Consider the following 12,843-nt stretch of genomic DNA (forward strand, 5'->3'; position numbering starts at 1 on the left):
CACACAGGATGACCTCCTGGCCCCCAATGTCCCATTCCTGGCCCCTTTCACCTTTCTCCAGCACCTCTTTTGTCACTTAAACACTGGCCTTCCACCGCATCACAAACTGTCCCTATCCTCTTTTCCCTTTTCACCCTTTATTACATCTTAAAACCCACTTTTATCTAACCAATCATTAACCTGATACGTTAACTGTTTTCCTCTCCACAGATGCCGCCTGACCTGCTGAGTATCACCAGCATTTTCTGCTTTTTTATTTCAGAATTCCAGCATCTGCAGTATTTTGCCTTTTGTGTTTGTTCACCAAAGGTCGGCTGCCAACTAAGCAAGTGCTGGCATCCTGTGTCTGACTACACAACTGTCAGTGGCTGCTGATGAGTTTTCTTTGGTCTAGACCTTCATCCCTGTCTTTCTTGTTGATAGCTGCCATAGAGTTGGAGGACAGCAGGCCTTTGCTTAACCTCCTGAAACATCCACATCTGCGCTGGCCTGTTCTCGAGGCTAACAATGGACCTGAGGGAACCTGGAGGGAGGAGGAATTCGACCTGCTGGAGGCACTGGCTGTTCTCCGAGGGAAATTCGCAAATGATGTCCTCATTAGCTTCTATGTTGCAGTTGATATCAAAAACTCCAGTGAATATATCCTGAAGGTCAGTGCCAGCATGCTCATTCAATGCAATATTTATCCATGCATTCAGTCCAGAATCAACCGAGAAGTTACTGCCCTTGCACTACTTCCAATGTGGAAGGGGTGCTGCACTTGTGGTCTGCTCTGCGTGGGAGAAACCAAGTGCAGACTGGATGACCACTTTGCAGACCTCCTCCAATTAGTCCACCAGGGTGACCCTGAACTTCCAGTCACCTATCACTTTAATTCCCCATCACACTCTCACTCTGACCTCCCGTTTTCAATCCCCTGCACCATTCCAATGAATCGCAACATAAGCACCTCATCGTCCATCTTGACAGCTTCTATCCTGCTGTTATCAGATTCCTGAAAGGACTCCTCATACACTGAAGATGAATTATTGATCTTGCAGTCTACCTTGCTGCGACCCAACCACTTTATTTTGTCTACCTGCACTGCACTTTCTCTGTAGCTGTAACAATATATTCTGCATTCTGTTTTCTTTTTACTCTCTCGATATACTTATATATGGCATGATTTGTTTGGGGGGGCCACACAAACAAAGTTCTTCACTGTATCTCAGTATACGTTACAATAAACCAACACCATACCACATTGTGTAATTGGGACTCAATATTGAATTCAATGACTTTTTTGATCATCCAACTGTAACATTAACTGAGTTTTCTCTCTCCACAGATGCTGCCTGACCTGCTGAGCATTTCTAGCATTCTCTTTTATTTCAGATGCAGTACCCACTGTGTTCTGCATCTCCCTGTTCCAGCAATGTTTGTTAGTTTGTCCCTTCTGCCCTCACTTATCTCCCTTTATGTACACTTTAAGATAGCTCAGCTGTGGGTAACAAGCACCCACCTCACTCTCTTAGACAGCACCAATAGCGTCTGTGTCACCCGCTTTCTCTTGGCCCCCACTCTCCACTCTCCCTTTGCAACTTCAAACATCCTTCTTTTTCTCACTTTTCCACTTCCGATGAAGGTTCATCAGCCTGAAAGGTTAACCCTGTTTCTCCCTCCACAGATGCTGCCAGACCTGCTGAGTATCAACAGCACTTTCTGTTATTATCTCAGATTCCTGCCCTATCCTGGGTGCAGAATCATTGCAGTATGTATGAGTGGTGAAAAGGAAATGGCCAAGGGAAGAGAATCCTTTGCTCATTGGCTCCTTCCATTTTGATTTGGAGGCAAGTCTGGTGGACACTGGTCAACCTCATTGTTCAATGGACTCTTAATTCTGGGTTGGTTTCAGGCCCGGTGGACAGAGATTGCAGGGTAAAACACAACTCCCTGACTGGCTCAAAAGTGAGCACTCAGCTCTGAGAGTTAAAGCCTCAGCAGATTCTTGAGAACACAATCCAAACTGCCTTCTGCCAGTGCAGGATCTGTGCTGCTACAGGATCATCTTGGATCAGAGGTCAAACCATTGCCTTTTTTGCTCTCTTTGTGATTTTGAAGAAAAGCAGAAGAGTTCTCCCCAGTGTTCCGACCAATATTCATCCCTTGATCAACATTACTAAAGCAGGTTGACTGATTGTTCTCTTTCCTGTTTGACAGAGTTTGCTCTGCACAAATTGGTGTTACAACAGTGACCATGATGCCTGCAAAACAGTGTAGAGGTGGACTTAATTATCCTTTAATAGAATTTGTCTAGAGCTAAAGGGAGGAATATCTGACTTGGCTGACTGGATGGTGAGTCAGAGCAGTGGTCTTGGTTTCCTGTGTGGGATCTGTCTGCTGCATTCTCAATGGAACTGTAGTGGGCTCTACATTGAGTTGGTAATTTAATTTTCTAGGTTGTCAACCAGGCAGTGAGAATGAAATGGTGGTGAAAGTGGCAGTCCCAGCATAATGGAGACAGCTTGTCAGTGTTGTAATACTCCAGGCTTGCTAAGCAACGTGGAGACATAGAGTCCACTCAATGACTCTACCTCCAGCCCTGCAAGGACTTTGCATTTTTTAATGAGACCAACCTTTTGTTCTTCTAAACTCTCCAGCGTACAGACCCATGGTCTCATAGGACAGCCTTTCAACCCCAGGCACCAATACAGTGAATTGAATTCTCCAATTTCAGATAACCTGCTCCCCCTCTGTCCTTTTTCTCTCTCCTCCTGATCTACCCAGTTCCCCTAACATTACCCTCTGCCCCCACCGCCCTGTTTCTTTCCCCTCCTCCACCCACTCCATCTGCCCATCACCCACACTCCTCCCACTAGGTCCCCTCCCCACTGTTCCCATCTGCCCTCCCCACCTCCCTCACTTGGTTCCATGCTCCACCTTCCCCTCCTATCAGATTCCATCATCTGCAGCCCTTTGGCACCTCCACCTCTCCCCTCCCAGCCTCTGTTGCTATTCCCACTCTCCCCTCCCCATCTGCCTATCACCCCCCCCCTCACCTGGATCCACTTATCACTTGCCAGCTCTTGCTCCACCCCCTCCCCCCGCCTTTTTATGCTGGCTACGTCCCCTCTTATCTTTCAGTCTAGATGAAGAGTCTCATCCCAAAACGTTGATGGTCCATTTCCCCCCACAGATGCTGCCTGACCCACTGAGTTCCCCCAGCATCTTGTTTGTTGATCAATATAGTGAACTTCCGTTTCACTCCTTCCTTGTTTGAATCCTTCCATAGGTGGGGACCAGATGTATACATTCCAGGTACAGTCTCAGCAGGGCCCTGTCTAGCTGCAGTAAGATACCTTTCACCTTGAGCTCAAGTTCTCTTGCAATAAAGACCTACCTAATAGTTTGTTTCACCTGCATGTTAACTGTCAGTGATTTATGTCCCTCTGAACACCAATACATTTTAAAAATAAATATATTGGTGTTCAGACTTTTCCATTCAAAGTGGATGACTTCATAATTTTCCATGCTGTGTTCCATTTGCCATGTCTTCACCAATTCGTTTAACCTTTATGCATCCCCTTGAAACCTCTCTGCCTCCTTCCCCCTATAACCCAGCTTTCTATCATCAGCAGACTTGGAAATATTATACGTGGTCCCTTCCTCCAAACCTTTGATACAGATTATGAACAGCTAGGTCCCCAGAACCAATACCTGCAAAACCCCAAAAGTAACAGCCTCTCAACCAAATGGTAACCCACTTATTTGGACTGTTTTCTGTCCTTTAACTGATCCCAAACCTACCCCAGTATAATACCCCAATCCTACATTGTTTCCAGGTTTGTTTAATAACCTCTTGCATAGCACTTCATGGAAGTCCAAACGCACTACACCCACTGGTTTTCCCTCTGCTAGTTCCAACCTCAAACAATTTCAGAATATTTGGCAAACATTTCTCTTTCGTAAATTCATGTTCACTTTGTCCAATCCCATCAATATTTTCTTTGTGCCTGTTATAATTGACTCTAGGATAGTTCTCACAGCTGATGCCAGATTAATTGCTCTGACTGCTCTGTAGTTCCTTGTTTTCTCTCTCCTGGATTACAGTTGTTACCTTCCAATCTGTGAGAATGGTTCCAGAATCTTGGAATCTTTGGAAAGTGTATCCACCATCTCCATTGACACCCCGTTCAAAAGCTTGGGATTTGCGCCATCGGGTCCTGGGGTTTATCAGCTTTCGGTCCCATTATTTTCTCCAATACCTCACTCTGTTGTTTCCAGGAAGTTTTTTATATCTTCTTACATGAAGACAGACACAAAATATTTGTTTGATTTCTTATTCCTCAATATAATTTCTCATTTATATTAAATGGGACCCATGTTAAATTTTGCTAATCTTTTCCACTTTGCACATCTTCAGACATTTTTATCATCAGATTTAATCCTATTAGATTACTCTCATATTTTACTTAACCTTTCCTTAACAATTTCCTGGTCCTCCTGTGCTGAACACTGAATGAATTCTATCATAATATGATCACTGTTTCCACAGGCCTCTTGATAACAAGATTATTAAAGCCTCTTAATAACAAGATTATTCATGAATCTTTTCTAATTGGCCAATATGAACTAAAATGAAAACAGAAAATGTTGGAAACACTCAGCAGGTCAGGCAGCATCTGTGGAAAGAGAAACAGAGTTAGCGTTTCAGGTTGAGGACCCTTTGCAACCACATAGCTTACACATAGTTTGCTTAGTTAGAAACTATTAACCTCTGCCTTAAAATATTCAAACTCTGCTTCCACTGCCTTTTGAGGAAGAAAGTGCCAAAGACTCTCAACCCAGTCGGAAAAGAGTCTTTGCTTAAATGGGTCACTCCTGAGTTTTAAACAGTGACCCTCCACTATCACCTTGTCCTTTTTACATAGAACACATAGATGTTAGATGTTAGACTGTACCCGTTTATTTCTACTCGCACCATAGACTCATCTATCTCGTTATGAATGCTGCATGCATACAGATAAAGATCCTGAAATTTTCTCTTTTTCCAATCTTCCCCTGTTCTCATTGGAGGTCACCTCTTACGTCTGCATACTCCGTTGGTTCCTGACAGACTCTGGGTATCATTACCTATTTCACTACTTTTGTCCTTTAACTTTCCAAATTTACCCATGCCAGGACATATCAATCCAGCAACCCATATCTCTGTGAATTCATAGAGAGATTATTACTGATAACTTGTTTTTCTCAGTCTGTACTTTAATTTCCAACTGTGTTAACCTTTTAATATCTACCTCTAAGTTATATACATACAATCACGTGAAGAAATAGGCCAGACAGCCCTCCCCCTCAAACCTACTTCAACAAGTAATAAGATCACATCTGTACCCTCAATTCGGCATTCTTGCCTGCTTCTGGTAACTTTTCACTCCCTTGCTTAGTTAGAAACTATTAACCTCTGCCTTAACATATTCAAACTCTGCTTCCACTCCCTTTTGAGGAAGAAAGTGCCAAAGAATCTCAACCCAGTCGGAGAAGAGACTTTGCTTAAATGGGTCACTCCTGAGTTTTAAACAGTGACCCTCCACTATCACCTTGTCCTTTTTACATAGAACACAACAGCACAGGAACAGGCCCTTCTGCCCATGATGTTGTACTGAACTAATTAAACTAGTAATTAAACACCTAACTAAACTAGTCCCTTCTGCCTACGCGTCTATATCCCTCTATTCTTTGCATATTTATGTGCCTATCTAAGAGCCTCTTAAATGCCTCTGTCGTATCAGCCACCACTACCACCCTGGCAGAGCATTCTAGGCACCCACCATTCTCTGTGTAAAATCTCCTTCAAACTTGACCCCTCTCACCTTAAGTGCCTGCCCTCTAGTATTAGGCATTTTGATTCTGGAATAAGGATACAGACTGTCTACTCTATCTATGCCTCTCATAATCTTATAAACTACTATCAGGTCTCCCTTCAGCTTCCACCCCTCCAGAGAAAGCGACCCAAGTTTGTCCAACCTCTCCTTATAGCACATGCCCTCTAATCCAGGCAGGATCCTGGTAAACCTCTTCTGCACCCTCTCCAAAGCCTCCACATCCTTCCTCTAATGGGTGACCAGAATTGAATGCAATACTCCAGATGTGGCCTAACCAGAGTTTTATAAAGCTGCAATTTAACTTTCGGGCTCTTGAACACAGTGCCTCAACTAATAAAGGCAAGCATGCCGTACGCCTTCTTTACTACCCTATCAACCTGTGCAGCCACTTTCAGGAAGAATATTTTTTCTAAACTTCCCCACACAAGATCCCTCCATCTGCTAACTATTAATTTAAAGTCTTGTCTACAGCTCTAGTTATTTGATTCAGCAGAACCTAGCCTGATTTAAGTGATTGAAAATTTTTTAAAGAGTATCGATGTTGGAATCTAAAATAATAACAAAAAAAAAGAAAACGCTAGAAATACTCTGCAGGTCAGGCAGCAGAGACAGAGCCTCAGCAGAAGCAGAAACAGAGCAGAAACAGGGAGGAGAAATGGAGTCAATGTTTCAGGTCAAAGACCCTTCGTCAGAACTGGGAAGGAGAGAAAAGAAGATTGTTAACCTGCAGGGAGGGTGGGGTGGGCGGGTGGGACATCTCTGATGGGGTAAAACCAGGGTGACCATGGGGATAAGCTGTAAACAAGGTTATCTGATCAATGAGTAAATGGGAGCAGTTAGAGAGTGAGAACATAGACAGAAGAATGGAGGAGTTGCAAAATGCAGAGCAGGAAGATGTGCCCGGCAGGTCAGACTGGGTATGTCCTTCACTTCCAGAGAGAGAAAAAAGGAAAAAAGGGAAAAAAAACAAGTTGAGCCAATAGCACAGATAAATGACTGATATAGGCAGACAAATTAAGTTACTGACATTGTAGAATCCAATATTGAGTCCAGAAGGCTGCACCTTGATTTCGGTGATACTGGTCCCAATGGAACAGTCCTCTCTGTCCTCATTACCGGCTCCATGAATCGAGGGCCATTTCTCCCACACCAGTCTTTGAGCCACCCATTCAACTTCCTGATCTTCATCCTACGGCAATCTGCGCATAATTCAGGTGGAAATCCAGAGATTACCAGCTGTGTGGTTCTGTTTTTGAATTTGGGCACTAGCTGCTCATACTCTCTGTCCAGTGACCACAGGCAAACACGGGCAATGCTAAGAGTCCAATTGAAATGTGCATCAGCTCCGTAATGGGATTTCAGCTCCTGATGTCAGAACAATTAAGCATTTTTCCACATTTTTATTCCACATTTGTTGCAGTAACATTAAGCAAATCCAGGGAATCATTAATGCTTGACAGATTATGGAGATAATAAACAGGTCAGAATATTTATTGCTACAATGATCCAATATGTAAGAATTTATTTCATATTGTAATCAGACACAATGTTTGGTCCACCAATGTGCAGCCTATAAATGGAAAAATGAAGGCAGCTCAAATATACTCCCATGCCAAAGCTCTTAAGTGCCTGGTTATGACTCTGTGTACTTGTAACTGCATTTTATGATGAGATGAGTTTCTCTTGCTTGTGAGTAGTCAGGATAGAATGCACGAAAGGCAGTGAGTTGATCTGAAAGTATTTAGATGATTACTTTTGCTAGTGGTGGGAGTTGCCTGCTTGCCCCTACATGCACATCCTGACCAAAGCGAAAACAAGACTGCTTGCCTGGTGCTTTGATGTTCAGTAAAGTGAAGGGAGGTCATAGAGTCAAAGAGTCATACAGCATGGGAACAGGCCATTCAGCCCAACCGGTCTGTGCTGGCCAGGATTCCCATCTAAGATAGTCCCATTTGCCCACATTTGACCCATATCCCTTTAAATCTTTCCTATCCATGTACCTGTCCAATTGCCAATTTAAACCTGCCTCAACCACTTCCTCTGGTAGCTCATATCATATACGGACCACCCTCCGTATGAAGAAGTTGCCCTTCAGGTTCATATTAAATCTCTCCCCTCTCACCTTAAATCTATGCTCTCTAGTTCTTGATTCCCCAACCCTGGGAAAAAGACTGTCTATTTATGCCCCTATTCACCCTATCTATGCCTCTCATGATTTTATACACCTCTGTAAGATCACACTTCATTCTCCTATACTCCAATTAATAAAGTCCTAGCCTGCTCAACCTCTCTCTATTACTCAGTCCCTTGAGTCCTGGCAGCATCCTCATAAATCTTTTTTGCACTCTTTCCAGCTTAATTGCATATTTCCTATAGCAGGGTGACCAAAACTGAACACAATATTCCAAATGCGGCCTCACCAACATCTTGTACAACTGCACCATAGTATCGCAACTTCTATACTCAGTGAGAAACAAAGGACTGCAGATGCTGGAATCTAGATGAAAAACATGATGATTCTGGAGGAACTCAGCAGGCCAGGCAGCATCTGTGGAGAAAAGCAGGCTGTCAACGTTTCGGGTCAGGACCCTTCTTCAGGACTCAGTGCCCTGACTGATGAAAGCCAGCATACCAAAAGCCTTCTTCACCACCCTGTCTACCTGTGACACCACATTCATAGTATTCTTAGGTCCCTCTGTTCTACAACACTCCCCAGGACCCTACTGCGAAAGTCCCACTCTGGTTTGTCTTCCGAAAATGCCACATCTCGCACTTATTTGAATTTAACTCCAGCGCCGTTACTCACAGAGGATCATGAGGATTAGCTGTTTTAGTGATGCTGATGAGGATTAAATACTGGCTTGGATAATCTTGGAATCTATTCATCTAAAGGTGATTCCGGAGCGGTACTGATCCTATATTGCAATAGAGTGCCAGCCTGAAAATTATTCTGAGGTTGGTCTTAAACTCATGACATTCTGAACAAGAACCTTGACTGATAACTACTGGGGAATGAAACGGAATAACATTTGAAATGTTGCAGCAATTATGGATGTGTACAAACTTAGTCGTGCCGCCTCAATCACTGTTTAAACTGCTTGTCTCACTGGAACTAGTGTGAAATATTTTATTTTCTGTCTTACCCACAGCTGGACCAAGAATTTCCGCTTATGAATGTACTTGAAGACTACCTGTCTAACAGCATGCAGGCAAAACTTGTGAGTGCCTTTTCATCTGTGGTGTGTCATGAAAAGGATAATTTGTGCTGTTAAGTCCTGTAGGGGAGAGTTGTTGATTTAAAGTGCTGACAGAAATCGGAGTTCTTTCTCAAGAACAAGGGACATTTATAAAGAATAATGAGGGCCAAGCCAAATAGATGATGGAGGATGCTGAAGTGATTGTTATTACTGAAGATGATGGAACCTTACAGGAGGTAATAACTGGACTTTTTCAGCAAGGGAATGAGACTACCTTTAGTAGAATCCTATATTAAAAATTACTTTTGCCTGGGTAGTGGTGGAAGCAAATATCATAGTGGCATTTAAGAGGCTGTTAGACAGACACATGAATACACAGAGAATGGAGGGTTATGGATCATGTGCAGGCAGAAGAGATTTAGTTTAATTTGGCACCATGTTCAGTGCGAACATTGTGGGCCAAAGGGCCTATTCTTATGTTTTATGTTAGAAAGGCCAGCATTTATTGTCCATCCCTAATTGCCCACAAGAAGATGAGGGAGAGGTGCTTCCTTGAACTGCTGCAGTCTTTCTGATGAAGGTGCTTCAGTGCTGTTGAGGCAGGAGTTCCAAGATTTAGACCCAGTGACGGTGAAGGAACCATGACATACCTCCGAGTCAGGATGATGTGTGACTTGTTGGGGAGCCGACAATGGTGGTGTCTACTGCTGCCCTTGTGCCAGCTGCCCTTGCCCTTCCTGGTGGTAGAAGTCACAGAAACTCTCACATCACCTCTGGGACTTTGCTCTTTTGTCTAACATTGTGCTGAGGTCTGAAGATGATTGGTGTTGGCAGTGCTGAAATGGACCATTCGTGAGTTAGTGGTGCTTGATAGCTCGTTGACAACCCCATCCAGCACATTGTTAATGGAAGGTCATTAATTCCACCACCTCTTCTGACAGGACTAGGCCACCAAGTCCTTCAAATCTGCCCCTTCTTTCAATATGATCTTGGCTGATCCCTGCTGACCTCACTCCTGTGCCAGTTCCTCATAACCCTCAGTTCCTAGAGCTTTCAAATATTTATCTGTCTCCACCTTCAATATACCTAATGATGCGACCTTCACCATCCTCAGGGGCAGAGAGTTCCAGAGATTCACTGTCCTTTGGTAGTAAAGGGACCTCTACAAGTTTGCTTTTCCTGTTGGCTGCTCTGTCACAGTGGGAAGCTAATGGGGCTTGGAAGAAGTGATTAGGTAGAACTGTGTTTGCCTGATCTGTGTAAGTTATGACAAGGTCACATTACAACTGGATTGAAGGATTGTGGGCTCAAACCCTGTTCTCGGCCGAGAGGTCAGGGCTGTGTAGAAGTCGTCCTTTGGACAGGACACAAATCTAAACCTTCTATAGGTGGGCATATAAGATTCCCTGATGCTATTTGAAGAGGAGCTGTAGAGATGTTCCTACCTCCTGGTCAACACTTATCCCAAACAAAACCTGTTCAATAATGTTGTACACATGGGACATGCACCACTTACTCACGAGAGGTCCATTCCAGCGCTGCCAAGACCAATCATCTCCGGACCTCGGCACAACATAGAACAACTGAGCTTCCCTTTCTTGCCATATCAACAATTTGGTTGAGAATATACAAAGCACGGTTAGTAAGTCTGCAGATGACACTAAAATAAGTGGTGTTGTAGACAATGAAGAAGGTTATCAAAAATTATAGGGGGATCTTGATCAGCTGAGTAAGTGGGCCAAAGAATGGCAAATGGAGTTTAATTCAGATAAGTACGAGGTGTTGCATTTTGGAAAGTCAAATCCAGGTAGGACTTTCACAGTGAACAGCAGAGCCCTGTGGAGTGTTGTAGAAGAGAGGGACCTTGGTACATAGTTCATTGAACGATAAGATAAGATTTCTTTATTAGTCACATGTACATTGAAACACACAGTGAAATGAATCTTTTGCATAGTGTTCTGGGGGCAGCCCACAAGTGTCGCCACGCTTCCAGTGCCAACATAGCATGCCCTCAACTTCCTAACCTGTACGTCTTTGGAATGTGGGAAGAAACCAGAGCACCCGGAGGAAACCCACACAGACACGGGGAGAACGTACAAACTCCTTACAGACAGAGTCGGAATTGAACACAGGTCACTGGCATTGTAAGGCATTACGCTAACCATTACACTACCGTGCCTGGGGTCACAGGTGGACAGGGTAGTGAAGGTGGCTTTCGGCATGCTGGCCTTCATAAGTCAGGGCATCGAGTATAAAAGTTGGGAGGTTATGATGTGGTTGTACAGGATGCTGGTGAGGCCGCACTTGGAGTATTGTGTTCAGTTTTGGTTACCCTGCTATAGGAAAGATGTTATTAAACTGGAAAGAGTGCAGAAAAGATTTACAAGGATACTGCCAGGACTTGAGGGACTGAGTTATCAGGAGATATTGGACAGGCTAGGACTTCATTAATTGGAGCGTAGGAGACTGAGAAGTGATCTCATAGAGGTGCATAAAATCATGAGAGCAAAGATAGGGTGAATGCACTCAGTCTTTTTCCAAGGGCTGGGGGCATAAGTTTAAGGTGAGAGGGGAGAGATTTAATAGGATCTTGAGGGGCAACTTTTTTACACAGCGGGTGGTACTTATATGGAATGATCTGCCAGAGGAAGTGGTTGTGGCAGGTACAATAACAACTTTTTAAAGACAGTTGGACAGGTACATGGATTGGAAAAGATTAGAAGGTTATGGGCCAAATGCTGGCAAATGGGACTAGCTTGGATGGAGATCTTTCTTGGCATCGACCAGTTGAGTTGAAGGGCCTGTTTCCATGCTGTATAACTATGAACTATAATTCCTCTTCTCCACCATCTGTAGCTCAAAATTAGTTTTATCTCCAACTTCTTCCAGAACTTTGATTCTCCCTCCACATCTGCTGGTTGCCCTGCTGAATATTTCCTGCAGTTCCTGGTTTTATTACTTAAAACCAATGTCCTGCTCATTTGCATTGCTATTTTGTTTGCATAAATCAGCAGCTTTATTTTCTACGTCACAAGTCACAGCACTTCAGTTATAAAGTAATTAAGGATGATGAGAGGATGTGAAAGGTTCCATGTTAATGTAAATCCTTTCATTATGTTCCTAATTTGAAGCTTACTTTAAGCCAAAATTGAGACAGAAATCAGTCCCAGTTACAACAAAATCTCTGAAGATGTTTGAATTAGAGAATAGTTTGTCACAGTCAGAATCCCAATGCACATTTTTCTAGCTACACTCACAAACTTTCCCCTTGGATGCAAAAGTTACTCAGCCTTGCCGGTGGATTCCTGCCAGGCTGGTGTGACCAAGAGCCTTTCCTTGTCACTGAAATACCAGAGCCAATGTTACAAAGTGCTCCCAGCTGTTTTTTTCCTCTTCTGCTTTGATCAAACTAGTAGGTGGTCAGCATCTTCCTTGAAGTTAACTTGAAAATCAAAACATGCATTTGTTTAACATTAGCCCAGCTTGTTCCTGTGAAAATCAAAATACACGTCCATCCATTGAAATATAACGCTGTGACCGTATAACAGTAAAGTGCAGGAACAGGCCCTTCGGCCCAACATGTCTGTGCTGACCACAATGCCAATCTAAACTAATCCCTTCTGCCTGTATATGGTCTGTATCCCTCCATTCCCTGCACATTCATGTGTCTGTCTAAATGCCTCTTAAACGTTGCTATTGTATCTGCTTCCACTACTGCCCCTGGCAGCCCATTCCAGGCACCCACCACTGGGTTTCCTACATAAACTACAATCATTCATTTCTTT

The 12,843-nt window shown here is 43.5% G+C and overlaps 1 protein-coding gene across 1 annotated transcript in view; it reads left to right on the forward strand.

The window, feature by feature from the left end:
- The window catches only part of phex (phosphate regulating endopeptidase homolog, X-linked), a 70,391-nt gene that overhangs the window by 2,621 nt on the left and 54,927 nt on the right, over window positions 1-12,843 (forward strand). The window contains exons 2-3 of the mRNA XM_052014427.1: window positions 424-650; window positions 9,011-9,079. Of these exons, the coding sequence (XP_051870387.1) occupies window positions 424-650; window positions 9,011-9,079 (296 nt within the window). The remainder of the gene's footprint in view (window positions 1-423; window positions 651-9,010; window positions 9,080-12,843) is intronic.

The sequence above is a fragment of the Pristis pectinata genome, chromosome 4, assembly GCF_009764475.1.
Source record: "Pristis pectinata isolate sPriPec2 chromosome 4, sPriPec2.1.pri, whole genome shotgun sequence".
In the NCBI taxonomy this organism is placed as follows: Eukaryota; Metazoa; Chordata; class Chondrichthyes; order Rhinopristiformes; family Pristidae; genus Pristis; species Pristis pectinata.